This window comes from Notolepis coatsorum (genome assembly GCF_963971535.1).
Source record: "Notolepis coatsorum genome assembly, chromosome: 17".
Lineage (NCBI taxonomy): Eukaryota > Metazoa > Chordata > Actinopteri > Aulopiformes > Paralepididae > Notolepis > Notolepis coatsorum.
In genome coordinates, this window is record NC_140181.1 from 105,204,239 (window position 1) to 105,220,754 (window position 16,516).

The 16,516-nt window shown below is 43.2% G+C and overlaps 1 protein-coding gene across 1 annotated transcript in view; it reads right to left on the reverse strand.

Moving 5' to 3' along the window:
* Positions 1 to 12,387, reverse strand: part of ift122 (intraflagellar transport 122 homolog (Chlamydomonas)) — a 101,277-nt gene extending 88,890 nt beyond the window's left edge. Inside the window, exons 1-6 of the mRNA XM_084333611.1 lie at positions 12,250 to 12,387; positions 10,602 to 10,668; positions 10,425 to 10,509; positions 10,202 to 10,280; positions 9,361 to 9,437; positions 4,503 to 4,569 (exon numbers count right to left, since the gene is read on the reverse strand). Coding sequence (XP_084189737.1) covers positions 4,503 to 4,569; positions 9,361 to 9,437; positions 10,202 to 10,280; positions 10,425 to 10,509; positions 10,602 to 10,668; positions 12,250 to 12,308 — 434 coding nt within the window. The 5' untranslated portion in view covers positions 12,309 to 12,387. The remainder of the gene's footprint in view (positions 1 to 4,502; positions 4,570 to 9,360; positions 9,438 to 10,201; positions 10,281 to 10,424; positions 10,510 to 10,601; positions 10,669 to 12,249) is intronic.
* Positions 12,388 to 16,516: the final 4,129 nt, after the last annotated feature.

The following is a 16,516-nucleotide window of genomic DNA, read 5'->3' on the forward strand; positions in this document are numbered from 1 at the left end:
GTTCCTGTAAACATGTTGTGACCTGTGTATTTACCATGTGGAGAAATAAAAAAAATTAATAATAATAATTAGACATTTTCGTTTTCTAAGCAGATATATACTCAGAATTCTTTTTTGCCGAACCACTGCTGCCTGGGCGCAGTGATTTCATCACCTCAAAAGCCTGTTGCTTTTTGAAAAACATGGCTTTTGGGGTGATGAAATTACAAAAATTCAGAGTATGTCTAATTATTACTTTTTATTTCTCCATGTGGTAAATATAAACAGCTTTTATCCAAAGCGCTTTACAATTTTGTTCCTCACATTTTACCCATTCACTCACACATTCACACACCGATGGCGGAGGTAACCATGCAAGGTGCCAACCTGCTCATCGGGAGCAATTAGGGGTTTAAGTGTCTTGCTCAAGGACACTTCGACACACTGCCCGGGAGGAGCGGGAATCGAACCGAGAACCTCCGGATTACCAGACGACTGCTCTACAAGTCAAGTCAAGTCAAGTCAGTTTTATTTGTATAGCACATTTCCAGGCAGCGGCAGCTGACACCAAAGTGCTTCAAAGGCAGGTTGATAAAAACAAATTAGTGTGAGGCAAGGTATAAGATTAAAAGAAAGAAAAAAAGAAAAAAAAAAACATAGCAAAGCAATGAAAGCAACAAAACAAACAATATGGTGCAAGATATAAGATTAAAAACATAATAAAGCAATGAAAGTAATAAAAACTGGTAGGACACAGTAAAACAAAGAGGATAGAAGGGCCAGGGGTCTAGTGGTAGTTAAGTAGGGGGGAAGGCCAAGGAGAACAGGTAGGTTTTCAAGAGTGATTTAAAAGCCTGTACGGTCTGGGCAGTCCGTACGCTGAGGGGGAGGCTGTTCCACAGTCTAGGCGCTGCGGTGGAGAAAGCTCTGTCTCCCCTAGTTTTGAGCCTGGTTCTGGGTACCACCAATAGCATCTGGTCAGCTGATCTGAGGGATCGGTGGGGGGTGTGGCGGTGCAGGAGCTCGGACAGATAGGAGGGAGCCGTGCCATTTAATGATTTAAAAACATTTAGTGCTAATTTAAAATCGATCCTGAAGCTAATAGGCAGCCAGTGGAGCGAGGCCAAAACTGGGCTGATGTGTTCGTATTTTCTTGTTTTGGTGAGGAGGCGCGCGGCTGCGTTCTGCACCAGTTGTAGGCGGCGGAGGAGGGACTTGTCAATGCCAGTGTACAGAGCATTGCAGTAGTCGAGGCGGGTGGTGACAAAGGCATGTATCACCGTCTCTAGGTTACTTTGGGAGAGGTATGCCTTTGTCTTCGCCAGGAGTCTAAGGTGATAAAAGCTATTTTTCACTACGGCGCTGACCTGTCTATCGAATTTAAAATTACTGTCGAAGATGACCCCGAGGTTCCTGACAGAGGTGGAGAGGTTTGGGCCCAGGGGACCAAGTGCGTCAATGAGGGGGGGCGGGGGGGCACTATTAAAAACAATGACCTCGGTTTTCCCTTCGTTCAATGTCAGGGAGTTTTCGGACATCCAGCACTTGATTTCTGCCAGGCAGTCAAGCAGTGGTTCTATTGATGTCTTCCCTTGGGTGGGCTTTAAGGGGAGGTAAACCTGCACGTCATCGGCGAAGCAGTGGAATGAGATCTTGTGTTTTGCCAAGATCTGGCCTAGGGGGAGTATGTATAGGAGGAAGAGAGTGGGACCCAATATCGAGCCTTGGGGCACCCCGCAGGTGAGGGGGGCCACAGAGGAAGTGAGATCACCGAGTTGGACAGAGAAGGTCCTATTACTCAGGTAGGACCGGAACCAGTCTAAGACGGGGCCCCTAAGGCCTACGTAATGCTCGAGGCGAGCTATAAGGATGTGGTGGTCTACCGTGTCAAAGGCGGCTGAGAGGTCAAGGAGTAATAGTAGGGATGAGTTTCCTGCATCAGCAGCTGTAATCAGGTCATTTAAGACACGGAGGAGAGCAGTTTGGCGTATTTCGCACGGGGGACATTGGAATGGGTCCCCCCCATTTTTTCAGAATGCAGTTATGTCCCCCCCCCTTCTGACTACCTGTCCTACTATTATGCAAAGAGGAGTAGATGGGGGTCGCATTCTTGCCCTTATCTAGAGCTAAACCAGCAGCAGTGACGACACCAGCAGTGTGTGTGTGTGTGTGTGTGGTGCGTTCCTGAAATCAACTGAGAGTGCACTCGCTATTTGCATATCAATAGCGCCGGTCGTCAGGTGTGTTAAATACGACCGGCGCTATTGATATGCAAATAGCGAGTACTTATCTGGGCTTGCACTTAGTAGTTAGGAGCACTTAGGAGTTCAAAAGTGCGTTCATTCTCAGCACTCTGTTATAACGGCGTTCAAAGATGTGCCAGATTTCATATGTATTTCAGCCGAAAACCCAGTTAAAATACACCGTAAACAGGCTTTAAAATTATGTGGAAAACCAACCGATCTGGCAACCCCTGCTACGTCATCAGACTCATCACAACAACAGCTGAATCTGCGTCTGCGAGCAGAAGCTGAGCGCTGCGCAGCAGCAGGTCGAGAGCAGCACTCGCTCAGAGTCAGACTCTACCTCTTGACGTCGGTGCTTGGGGATTTAAAATAGTTTAACGTTAAAGTCAGTACTGACTCAGACGGAAACAATCTAACGTTTGTCTGTAAACTTTGTCCACCCGGTTTGAAGAAGCAAGTCCCCACATCGACGCGACCGCGACGACGTCGACAGCAACATTGAGAATATGCAAACGTCCTGTTTTAGTTTTCATAATAAAGACAATTCAAGCAAAGTTGTTCCTCATGTTTTTGAAAATATACTGTAGAGATGAAAGCGTTATGGAAATGCCAGTATTCTGATTGCTGTCTGTGTGGTTCAATATTTAAAAAAAATAATAGTTTGCAGCAACGTATTGAAAAAAGAACTAACAAAATGGGCCGTTCAATATCTCCTTTAAATATGTTCGAAATGTCAAACAGACCTGGGTACCTACAGGCTACAGTCTATCACTACTTTTGGGAATCTAAGTGTTTATCCAGGTTCTGGGGCCAAGTGATTGATTGATTGAACACTTTATTAACATATTGCAGAATGGGTACAGTATAGTACAGCTCAGTCATGAATTGAAAATGGGGGACCCTGATGTAAACAAGACGAAAGTCTTTCTCTGGTCTGCATCCCCTTAACAATTGTATGTATTGAGCTGTACTGTATCAGGGTCCCCCATTTTCAATTAATCAGGACATACATGACATACAGATAGACAGTACTGCTACATCTATACATTTATGACATACCAGATTTGCAAATACAGTACGGTTTGTGATACAAAAAAGATACAAAAAATGCGGTATTGCACCCCTGGTATTTAAAAAAAAATCTAGGTAGAGAGGGGGGGCTGCCATTAAATTTTGAACCTGAGAGTGCTGGTCTGGCTTCATATGACACACATGACATACAGATAGACAGTACTGCTACATCTATACATTTATGACATACCATAGCTTTTGTTGTTGTTGTTGTTGTTGTCATATTCAATGGAAGTATTGTAACATCCTTGTATTGTAAATACATTTCACAATGGGAGCCATCAGAGATGAAAGGCGTTCCTACTGGAGATCTCTGAATGCAATGTAATTCTGTATGTATGAGCTCAGTGTGTCGTTTACATGGAGAAATGGCGCCACCGCCTGGGAAAATGCGGTATTGCACCCCTGGTATTAAAAAAAAATCGAGGTAGAGAGGGGGGGGCCCTGGAGTTACGCCACTGATATCATACCCGCTTTTGTGCCAGGCAAACACTCTGACCTGACTGCTGCTGTGACCTCACTGTCACCCTTCCCCCGAACTGTGAACCACTAAAGACACTTTCTAACTGCTGCTGTGACCCACTGTCACTGTCCCACTGTGCAATGTATATATTATATTTATCTAGTTTTACCTTATTTTCTAGCACTCGCTTGTATTTAAATATGTTTTAGTTAAGTATTGTGTGATTTGTGTGAAGGGCGGACTAGCAAAGTAAGATTTTCATTGTATGGCAAACTGTCTGTTAACTGTGCACATGACAATAAACAATCTTGAATCTTGTATATACTCTTACTAAATGATTGTCTGAAGATCTGAATGAGAAAGATGCTAGTTGTTGCTTTATTGTTTTTCTTTTCTATGTTGTTTGACAATGTATACACTGTACATTGGGTATGGTGTCTTGTAAGTCCATGTGGGCTGTGCATAATTGTATAAAAAAAAAAAAAAAAAGCATCAGTATGCAAAGACTACTTTAAAGCAGATGTGTATTTCAGTATGTGGCGTAAAACTGTGGAATTCTCTAAGGAATTATTTGAAGAGTTCATGGAATATATAAATTGAGATCCGTTTTGATTATAAAACTTTATTATAGAGAACTTTGCATTACCATGAACTGAACAAATATAAATGAAATTAAATTGTACATGCGACACAATAATAAAATTTAATTAATTAATATATGTATATTTATATATTGTACTCACCCACAACAGGTTATTTTGCTGCTCACTTTATGCTTGGATACCGATTTTTGCTCTGGTGACCACAGACCTAGAGGATATAAAAAGAGAGGCTACAGTCAGACATATATCTGGTGCATAGATCTGGCATAGAGCTGTTGTTTTTCTACAAAGTGGGAATATCTTTCCACAGTATTGTACATGGTATAGCATAGACCTCGTGTAACATGCACAGTATTGTACGTGGTATAGAGTAGACCTTGTGTAACATGCACAGTATTGTACGTGGTATAGCATAGACCTTGTGTAACATACAGTATTGTACGTGGTATATAGCGTAGACATGGTGTAACATGCACAGTATTGTACGTGGTATAGAGTAGACCTCGTGTAACATACAGTATTGTACGTGGTGAGAGAAAACGGTGCTTTTTCAATGTATGTGATGTATAGATTGGGGAGAGATGACCACAGCTAAAATGGTAGATCGAAATGTGCATGGAAGCAGGAGACGGTGATAGAACGGTGGTGGAACCAGTGGTTTCACAGGCACAGGCCGCGTCAGCGAGGGTTTTGTTATGAATTCCTTAGAAGAACATCTGAGATTAGAGTGTACTGTCTCCCAGGACAGGAGGGAGAGAGGTTCATCTTAATGAAACGTGAGTTTATTAGTGTTAAAGGTTATGCAGTTGTCATGACAACACGTCGCATGACAACCAGAAGGCGGGGCCGTCGTTGCGACGACGAACATCTATAAATCGAACAGGGTTTCCGGGTGTAAGGCAGACGAGAATCTGACTCAGACTAAAATCTGACTGAGACTAAGAGGGAAGAAACCAGAAGAGACTCTCTCCTCTCATTGAGAGAGAGGGGGGGGGGGGGGGAGAATGGCACATCACCAGTAGCTTCGGCTACCACGAGGATGGTCTTAGGCTAACGACTAGGCCTGACCACTATTGGACTGAATAACAAAAGGACAATCTGAACACACCGAGAGATCATTAGAATAGACTCTTCAAGGACGATACAATTTGATAACATCTGATAACATGAGGTTCTGTTTATAGCAATAAAACAACGCTTCTCCTCATAAGGTATCTCACAGTGTCGAAGTGTCGAATTCTTACGGAAGTGGAGAAGTATTATGGTTTACGGATTGCACTAACGGGGGGGAGATAAGGATCTTATCTACCAGTATCGGAGACGTCAGGACCATTAAAAGTACACAACGCAGAGGAATTGGATGGAGAGCCAAACAGACGAAGACGTGATACTGGCCAGTTTGATCAGAATCTTACAGTTGATGCCGTTGGGACCCGGATTTGCAAGAGATTAAAACAACGGGAACAGTTGGTTGTTGATGACAGCCAGAAAGCAAGAGATAAGAACAACGGATAAAGACTTTGTCAATAATGGGGCGACAGTGGACAACAGTCATCAATGTGTGGGAGAATCATGATCGAAGCAAGGCCGGCCAGCCCTGGGAGAGCGGCGAGTTGAGCGGTCAGGAGGCGAACCAGCGCTGTAGGGGAAACAGCGCTCCGATCAAAAATGTGAGTTCACTGTGCACACGGTTGTTTTGATTTTTTCAAGCCAAATAAAAACGAACAGATAGTGAATCCGTAAACGTAAACATTTCTAGTTTGACACAGAGAGAGAATGCCAGCTGTAATAATATGAGCAGAGAGCCATGGTGAAAATCGAGGGTGTTATCTACAGAGAATGAAAAGCAAATGAGGCAGGCTGCACAGTTTTGGTTTAAGGAGGGTAAATGCGAGATGAGGAAAGGTGGGGGGGGGGGGCGCTTGAATCAGATCGAAAAATTGTTATGGCGGGACTGTTTTCATAACAGAAGGAAAGTCGAAAGGAGATTGTACCAGTGTGTATTATGTCCGATCAGGCAAGAGTATTAGTCTGAGAAAGCGTCCCCTGATAATGGATAGGAAAGAGAGGAAAAACAGCTGTGTTTTTAGGCCTTGGAAGGAAGGGCAGCGGCCGTTTGTTGAGAGAGTAGCCATTATGAGCGAGTCAAAATGGCCGTGAGCACCACGAGGAGATAACAACAGATAAAGAACCAGGAAGTGACACGTCAACTAAAACACCATGGAGGAGGAGTAGGTCGCCACCTAGTGGCGGAGGGGGGGGTAGTGCTGGGGAGTTTTCATTACCCATAGGGGAATATTTAGATAGAGGCCTGTACTACCATCTAGTGGCGGAGTGGGGGAGTGATTCAATAGTGAATCTAATGAGATTAAATAAGAATTGCACAGAAAGATGGTGCAGTTATTTGAATGGGTTAATTATTGAATAAAGAGGGAGTTTGAATTCCAGTGGGGCCTTCTCACACCTAATAAATAGGCAGAGTCTTGAGGGGACACGTCACCAGAAAGAACTGGCGCGCGCTGGGGGTCACCCGTGGGACAAACGTAGAGCGCAGAGTGGGTATCGTTTAGCTGCTGGTGTCACGCCGGAAGACAACAAAACAGGGAACAGCCCTGTAGGATTAGATATGGGTGTTGAGAAGGTGGGGGACTAATAGAGAACAAATAGGGGCTTGCAGGGGAAAAAATATATAGAGAACGAGCTGCAGGCCCAAAGCCATGGTAGACTAATAGCAAAACAAGGGAAGTCGAATGGACAGACGACTGCCGGTGTTGTGTTTCTGCTTTCAAGGGGGGAATGACACCGACAGCGATGGAGATGACCAGGAGACAGACTGGAGGAGGAGGAAGCCGCAGGGGCCAGGCACCGCCTGGGACACAGATCATCCACGACGAGAGAGAGGAGACGGTGGCGGTGGAGGAGCAGATGTGGAGAGGACAGCCAGAGACACTGAGCAGTAGCAGACCAGGGGAGACATTTTTGCCTAGGGGACCGCGCCCTGGGAGGGGGACCAGCTCAGGAAAGGAGCCGTCACTGAAAGGGGCCCTTGCCTAGAAGACGGGACCGGCCCGAGATGGGAGGTGTACTGTAAGAGAGGGAAGGGAGCGCTCTGATTTGGACGTGGGGTACCTGAGAGGGGGGCCGAAGGGTTTAGGTGTGTCGTTTGAAAAGTTGCAATCTGTGTTTTTCTCTGTCTCTCTCTCTCTCTCCTCCATGACCGTTGTTTATCCTTTCTGGTTTGGGTGTGATGCGGGTAATGGAAAACAAAAGGAAAACAGCAGACGGCGGGGCCCTAATTGTTATGAGTCTATTTTTGTGTATAATTAATTGAAAAACCAAGTAGTCTTATGATTCTGAGGGGTGATAAGAATCAAGGGGGGATTGAGAGAAAACGGTGCTTTTTCAATGTATGTGATGTATAGATTGGGGAGAGATGACCACAGCTAAAATGGTAGATCGAAATGTGCATGGAAGCAGGAGACGGTGATAGAACGGTGGTGGAACCAGTGGTTTCACAGGCACAGGCCGCGTCAGCGAGGGTTTTGTTATGAATTCCTTAGAAGAACATCTGGGATTAGAGTGTACTGTCTCCCAGGACAGGAGGGAGAGAGGTTCATCTTAATGAAACGTGAGTTTATTAGTGTTAAAGGTTATGCAGTTGTCATGACAACACGTCGCATGACAACCAGAAGGCGGGGCCGTCGTTGCGACGACGAACATCTATAAATCGAACAGGGTTTCCGGGTGTAAGGCAGACGAGAATCTGACTCAGACTAAAATCTGACTGAGACTAAGAGGGAAGAAACCAGAAGAGACTCTCTCCTCTCATTGAGAGAGAGGGGGGGGGGGGGGAGAATGGCACATCACCAGTAGCTTCGGCTACCACGAGGATGGTCTTAGGCTAACTACTAGGCCTGACCACTATTGGACTGAATAACAAAAGGACAATCTGAACACACCGAGAGATCATTAGAATAGACTCTTCAAGGACGATACAATTTGATAACATCTGATAACATGAGGTTCTGTTTATAGCAATAAAACAACGCTTCTCCTCATAAGGTATCTCACAGTGTCGAAGTGTCGAATTCTTACGGAAGTGGAGAAGTATTATGGTTTACGGATTGCACTAACGGGGGGGAGATAAGGATCTTATCTACCAGTATCGGAGACGTCAGGACCATTAAAAGTACACAACGCAGAGGAATTGGATGGAGAGCCAAACAGACGAAGACGTGATACTGGCCAGTTTGATCAGAATCTTACAGTGGTATAGAGTAGACCTCGTGTAACATACAATATTGTACGTGGTATAGAGTAGACCTCGTGTAACATACACAGTATTGTACGTGGTATAGAGTAGACCTGGTGTAACATGCACAGTATTGTACGTGGTATAGAGTAGACCTCGTGTAACATACAGTATTGTACGTGGTATAGAATAGACCTCGTGTAACATACAGTATTGTACGTGGTATTCTGAGTAGACCTCGTGTAACATACAGTATTGTACGTGGTATAGAATAGACCTCGTGTAACATACAGTATTGTACGTGGTATAGAGTAGACCTTGTGTAACATACACAGTATTGTACGTGGTATAGTGTAGACCTTGTGTAACATACACAGTATTGTACGTGGTATAGAGTAGACCTTGTGTAACATACACAGTATTGTACGTGGTATAGAGTAGACCTTGTGTAACATGCACAGTATTGTACGTGGTATAGAGTAGACCTCGTGTAACATACACAGTATTGTACGTGGTATAGAGTAGACCTCATGTAACATGCACAGTATTGTACGTGGTATAGAGTAGACCTCGTGTAACATACAGTATTGTACGTGGTATAGAGTAGACCTCGTGTAACATACAGTATTGTACGTGGTATAGAGTAGACCTGGTGTAACATACAGTATTGTACGTGGTATAGAGTAGACCTGGTGTAACATACAGTATTGTACGTGGTATAGAGTAGACCTGGTGTAACATGCTCACCAAAGTCCCCGGAGGAGCAGGAGGCCAGCTGGTGAGTGACAGGGTTGTAGGCGACGCATTGGATGGAATCATTATGGCTATGGAAACACATAATAATAATAATAATAATAATAATAATAATAATAATAATAATAATAATAATAATAATAATAATAATAATAATAATAATAATAATAATAATAATAATAATAATAATAATAATAATAATAATAATAAACTGTATTTGTATAGCACCTTTCATACAAGAATTGCAGCTCAAAGTGCTTCACATGGTAGCAAAAAAAAGACATAGGCATAAAATGGGCACAAAATTGGCAGATCAAGAGCACTGCATAAAGTGCAGACGTGAAATAAGTATAAAACGAGCATTGAAATAGAACATTAAATCACATAGTTGTTCGCATTAGGATCTAACATCCCAATAGGCCTCTTTGTTTACGGTTTGATACATTTTAAAATAAGACAGTAATAAAAGAGCAAAATAGAGTAGACCGAGTAAAATAGTGCAATAGTGCAGTGCAATAAAATAGTTAATAAAATAGAGTAGACAGAAATAGTGCAATAAAATAGGTAATAAAATAGACAGAGTAAAATAGTGCAATAGTGCAATAAAATAGTTAATAAAATAGACGGAGTAAAATAGTGCAATAGTGCAGTGCAATAACATAGTTTGTAAAATAGAATAGAAGACCAAATAAAAGAGTAAAATAGAATAGACAGAATGATAAAAGAGTAAAATAGAATAGACAAGAGTAAAATAGTGCATATTCAACTATACATAAGAGCGCACAGAAATTAGCTCACTGTAGCACTGCGGTGAATGGGAATGGGTAAAACGTACGTGTATTTCAAGATACCCTCCAGTTTAGATGTCCAGATGATAATGCTTTTGTCAGCAGACCCAGAGGCAAACCTTTTACCTGGAGGGACATACACACCTGGGTGAGAAAACGGCTAAACGGCTAAGGCAGCCTTAGTAAGGCGTATGTATTAAAAAAAAAAAAAAAAAAAAAAAAAAAAAAATCGTGTACATTAGAATTGGACAACATTAGCCAGCCATGTACCATCTTTGGCGTAGGCCACACAATAAACTGTGTCCTTATGTCCTTTTAGGGGCTGAATAAGATTCCCATCGGATGTATCATACACCTGCAACAAGAACAAAGTTTAATACATTTGAGTTATCATTAGCTCTATGCAATGACAAAATTAAGTATACAGTAGACACAGGACCACCTTACCAAAACACGGTTTCCTGCTGCTACAATGAGCTGGCTGCCGTCTGGCTTGAAGGCAATGTCATAGATACTGGGAGGGAGAGGGAGAATGGAATGAGTGAGACAAACAATATAACAACAATATAACATAAATATATATGTATGTACATATATATATATATATATATATATATATATATATATATAATACATGTTTGCATTTTAAAAAGCTTGCATAAATGTTTGCATTTTCTATGTCACTTAGGTTGTACTTTAGTTTGTGCGGGGGACCCTGATGTAAACAAGACGAAAGTCTTTCTCTGGTCTGCATCCCCTTAACAATTGTGTGTATTGAGCCGTACTGTATATTGTACCCATTCTGCAATCGGTTAATAAAGTTTTCAATCAATCAATATATTGTATATTATCTTGTATAGTGTTTGGCCTTTATTCTTTTTGCTGTATGAAGCACAATCTCAGTGGGCTCCTACAGAACTAAGCATTTCACTGTGATGTACCTTATATGTGACAAATAAAACAACTTGAACTTGAAACGTGACACCCCTGCCCACTTTGACAACCTAGGATGGCTTAGAGTAGACGACAGAGTACAGCAACTTGCAATGGGCCTGGTCTACAAGATACACTACACCACTAAGGTACCCATGTACATGTCAAAATACTTCCCAAAGGTCAGTGAATACCACGATCACAACACCAGAGGGAGCTCCACAAATCATGTTAAACCCAGATTCGGCTCAAACAAGGGACTAAACACGTTTCGCAATTATGCCACATCAATGTGGAACGCACTACCCAAAGCTGTAAAGGAATGTGAATCACTACCCACTTTCAAAACCACTCTCAAAGAACACCTACGGGAGACTGCACTTCGAAACTGGCCCCTACAAATGTCCTAACACAACCCCCCCCCCCCCCCCCCAATGTACAGTAAATGACCAAGTATGGTTGTCAATATTCCAATGTACAATTTTGCTTGTACAGTTGTACAGTGCCCCCCACCCACCCCTCCTACCCAACCTCCTCCAATGTACAGTTTCTACGTCAAATGTATATACTCTTTTCGTATCACAAACAGTACTGTATTTGCAAATCTGGTATGTCATAAATGTTTAGATGTAGCAGTACTGTCTATCTGTATGTCGTGTACAGTATGTCATATATGTTATGATGAATTGAAAATGGGGGACCCTGATGTAAACAAGACGAAAGTCTTTCTCTGGTCTGCATCCCCTTAACAATTGTGTGTATTGAGCTGTACTGTACTGTACCCATTCTGCAATCTGTTAATAAAGTTGTCAATCAATCAATCAATCAAACACACTGTTACTGTCAGCATCCACTGCAGCAGAAAGAGTAGCTAGCTAACGTTAGCCTTCTTGCAGCTACGCGGTGTGAAAGAAGCCCTATCTGGCTTAACGTTAGTGAATGTATTCCTTTGCATTACGTGGTTGTGGTAAAACAACGATCGCTCATTTGACACGGGCCTGCTGCTAGTCATGTCTGCTGTAAGTTATATCGTATTATTTACTTTCTTCTACGAGGCGGCTTGTTTACATAGCAACAGGCGTTGCTAACCACATCACCTATAATCCTATACTATCCTCGCTTGCATTCAAATCAGTCGATAGCGTTATTATTATATTCTCACCATTGCTCAACTTTGTCACGGTCGTGTACTCTGTCTATCCATGCGGGGACGGCTCTCATTCTGGTGATTCACTACAAACAATAAACAAACACCGCTGATGAATTCAACAGGTTGCAGTAGCTGTGAAGATCATTCTTGCGAACAGATTTTTTTTCCAATAGCATGCAGCTGCAGAGCCGCAGAGCCAGCGGCGCTCTCAGGGCCGCTCAGCAGCGCCACCCACCCAATGGCTGTATTGGAGTATTGCACTGTGCGGGCACAGCTGTGAGATCCGCGCCCAGATATCTTGAATGAATGCGTTTATTTATTTCGAACATAAATTGAAAATAAATAATAATAAAAAAAAACTAGACAATTGCGCGCAGGGAAATTGTGAAAGTGTGGGTGATGCCTGTGCACCGCCAGCCAACAGGAGAGGGTCTGTATTGTCTCTGTGTTGTCTCTTTCCACAGCAAAACGGTAGGCAAGGCACCTTGGTTGAGAAATGCAGGCTTCAATCTATGTTGTTTAGTCTATCTGTTCAGTACTGTTTCAAGATGCACAATGAGATCTTCTGAGAGAATTGTTGAATAGATACACAAATGTTCTAGAATGTTTGATTATGACATCATGTTAACAGAACTCAGTTTAGGGCGACAATAATGTGTTCCAGAGGCATGGTTTCTATCTTGTGCCTGAACTGGCGTGGCTTCGTTTATTCACATGTAATCAGCAGCAGTAACAAATGAGTCCTCTCTTACTGAGAGACTAAGGGGGAGAGAAAGAAAGGGGTGGGCACCTTTCCTTTTTATAGTTGCCCCTAAGGTAGAATACCTGGGTGGCTAAGCCCAGAGCGCCCTTCAGTGGGGACAGATATATATGCACCAATGGCAATCTCTGGTGGAGACAATAGTCTACACAGGTAAACAGTTACAAGTGTAAACAGTCATATGTACAGTTAGACAGTTACTAACAATCCCATACAGTCTCTTATCTCAACACATCATACTGTGACATCCAGTGTGTGAGGATTGGCCCATTCCCGCCACACGCTTCAAGGTACTGTGAGGAGGATTGGCTCATTGCCACCACACGCTTCTAGGTCAAGTACCAATTGCCATCACGCACCTGTCGGTTGTTTGTAATCAGCGCCCAGAGCCCTTCATATACTCTGTCTTTCTGTCAATCGTTGTCGGGTCGTTTTGGATTACCACTGCTACTGCCTGTTCCCCCCGTTGTTGTGCCTCGTCTGTTTTTCTTCAGGACGTCTTTGGAAGTCGCCACTGTTGTGTATCTCTATCATCCGTTGGAGCTGTGCCTCGTTGCCCGCTTTGCGCATTTGCGCTTTGGTGAGTTTTTGGAACGAACCTTTTGGATTCTCTGTTTTCTGTGTGTTTGGATAACACTGAAGATTTGCCGTTTTTGTTTTGTACTGGACTCAGCTAAACTTGTGTGTTGGTAACACTGAAGATTAAGTCACGTGGGATTGTACTGGGCTCAGCTAAACTTGTGTGTTGGTAACACTGAAGATTAAGTCACGTGTGTTTATACTGGACTCAGCTAAGGAGGACTGGACTGCCTCTGTATTCTGTTGGCTTGTTTATTGACCACTCTCTCTCTCTCTCCGTTCCTCCCCGAGTTGGATCCTGGAGTAGCTGCAGAGCCGCAGAGGCAGTGGCGCTTCGCCGCTTCTCCATCTCAATACCGGGACGATCTGCAGAGCCGCAGACAACTCTGCCAAGAACATTCTCCCCTTTGTTTGTTCTTATTGTTATTTTGCTCATTCCTGTTTCAGAAATAAATACGCCCTAGTCTTTGGCTAACTCTGAACTACCTGTCTGTGCCGTGCTGTTGGGGTCGGTTTCAAACCATAACACAGTGTTGCGTTCCTCATGGGACGGGGTTGCACGCCGTGCAACCAAAGTGTTGTGAGCAGAAGCGCGTGCACACAGGAATGCGCTGCACTCGCCAACTCGCTAAGTACCCACCTGGGCTACTTTGCATATCAATAGCGCCAGGTTGTCAGGTGTGTTAAATACGTTCTCAGATACATTCACACAGAACTTGTGAATGAAATGTGTTACATTCCATTCGTAGAGGCAATTAGGCACTGTCTTTAGTCTGTGCTTAAGCGAGGGAACATTTATGCACATGCGCGGGAGCGTGCACGCGCCCGGGAGCACGCGTGCACGTGGTGTTGATATGAGGAACAGAACACTGGTGACATCACAAATGTTCTAGAATGTTCTATTATGACATCATACTGTGACATCACAAATGTTCTCACAGTGCGGCCCGCACAGTGCAATACTCCAATTCAGCCATTGGGTGGGTGGCGCTGCTGAGCGGCCCTCACAGCGCGGCCGTCAGAGCGCGGCCCTGAGGCGTCTATACTTTCCACAAGCAACTTGTCCTTCTGCGTTCCCGTTTTGCGCTCTGATTGGCCATGCACGTTTCTGGTCATGTGACATGTGTGCCCAATCGCATGACGAGCAGTGTCTTAGCCCATTTCCGCGTCGAACAGCCTGCAAACGACCTAACGCCGTTCTCAAACTTTTTACACCAAGTACCACCTGAGAACGTAGCTGGCTCTCCAAGTACCACCATATGACCGGCGTTAAATCTATTCAGCTATGCACAGTTCACGCAGGAGGCAAATGTATTCCTAATACCATTATTTATTGTTAACTTTTGTCAGACACAGCCACAATGTACAAAGGGATAGCACTAGAACTAGCAAACGCTTCCACACAACTCATAAAATGCAAGGGGCATTGAGAACATAATAACTAACATTCTCACATAGCAAGTGAGAAAATTAAGAACAACTGTATTTCAGCAAATGTACTTAATTCTCTCTCTCTCTCTCTCTCTCTCTCTCTCACACAGCACAAGCAATTGGCCGTCATTCTCTGTCTCTCTCTCACACACACACACACACACACACACACACACACACACACACACACACACACACACACACACACACAATTATTTTGTTACAAAAACTTTATTTCCTGCATTCTGGTGCAGGAATTTTTTAATTTTTACCCTTTAAATGCCAGTGTTTGTGATGGGCATCACAAATTATTGTAAAAAAGAAAAGAAAACACATATTCAATACATTTTTGAATGTTTACCCTTTAAATGCCAGTTTGTGTGATGGCATCACAAATTATTGTTAAAAAAACACACAAAAAGTAAAATATTTTCAATATATCAAATGCAAAGTAAATTTTTCTGGGGGGGATTATTACAGGCTATATTGTCAATGATTAGCAGCAACACATATTTTGATGGATTTTTTTGTAATGTCAGATTTAACACCAACTCTTTTCAGAAAAGTGGGAGTATTTCATTTTTTAAATCTAAAATCTAAAATCTAAAAATAAATGGTTATGATCAGGGCTGAAGTTGAATTAAAGATTTATGACTGTTTAGACTGCATTACTCTCTGTCACAGTGATCTCCTGGTTGTTACTCACTTAGATTATCTAACTATCGTGCCGCCGCAACCAGAAACACTGGCCTGGCCTGCTTCTAAAGGCCTCTGCATGCTACAGCAAATTCAAAGCAACTTCAACACAACATCGGCGCGATTTCAGCGCGCTTGTTGCAGACAGTCTTGTAGACTGTGTTGCGAGGGCGTTGCGTACCTGTGTCCAAAATCTAATCTAAAGACCCGTTGCGTTGGTATTGCGTAGCAGTGATTGGTTGGTAGTGAATGGGGGCGGGGCTGTCTGTCACTTCTAGTGTTCCTGGCTCGAGACCAAAAGAAAACGTTCTGACAGGAGCTCGAGACCAAAAGAAAACTTTCTGACAGGAGCTCGATAGCTAGTGTATTGTTTCATTACACTTGTTTAATTGTTTGTTTAAAATGAATCAAATGCAGGAACGTATTGCAGAGGAGGTCCGAAAGTACCAACATTTATATAATAGCGGGTCTAAAGACTACAAGGATAGCATTATGACGATGAATTCGTGGAAGGAGATTGGGGAAACAATGGGGATGGACTGGGTTGATGTGGCGATATAACTATATTACACTATATACAAGAACACAAGCGAAAACAAACATAAACAGGGCTATTATTATACTAACGATGTATGGTTGAGAAGGGAAATCCGTTTGTAATTGCTAGAGTGCGCACCTTCGGCTGCCCAAAGTATTCAGGCGGGCTGGGCGCGCTCGAGCCGCACATCCGGGGTACATTTTGTTGCATCATAGGCTGCGCGTTGATTTTGCAGAAGCATAAAGGTAATGTGTCTGCAACACCGTTGCTTTGTC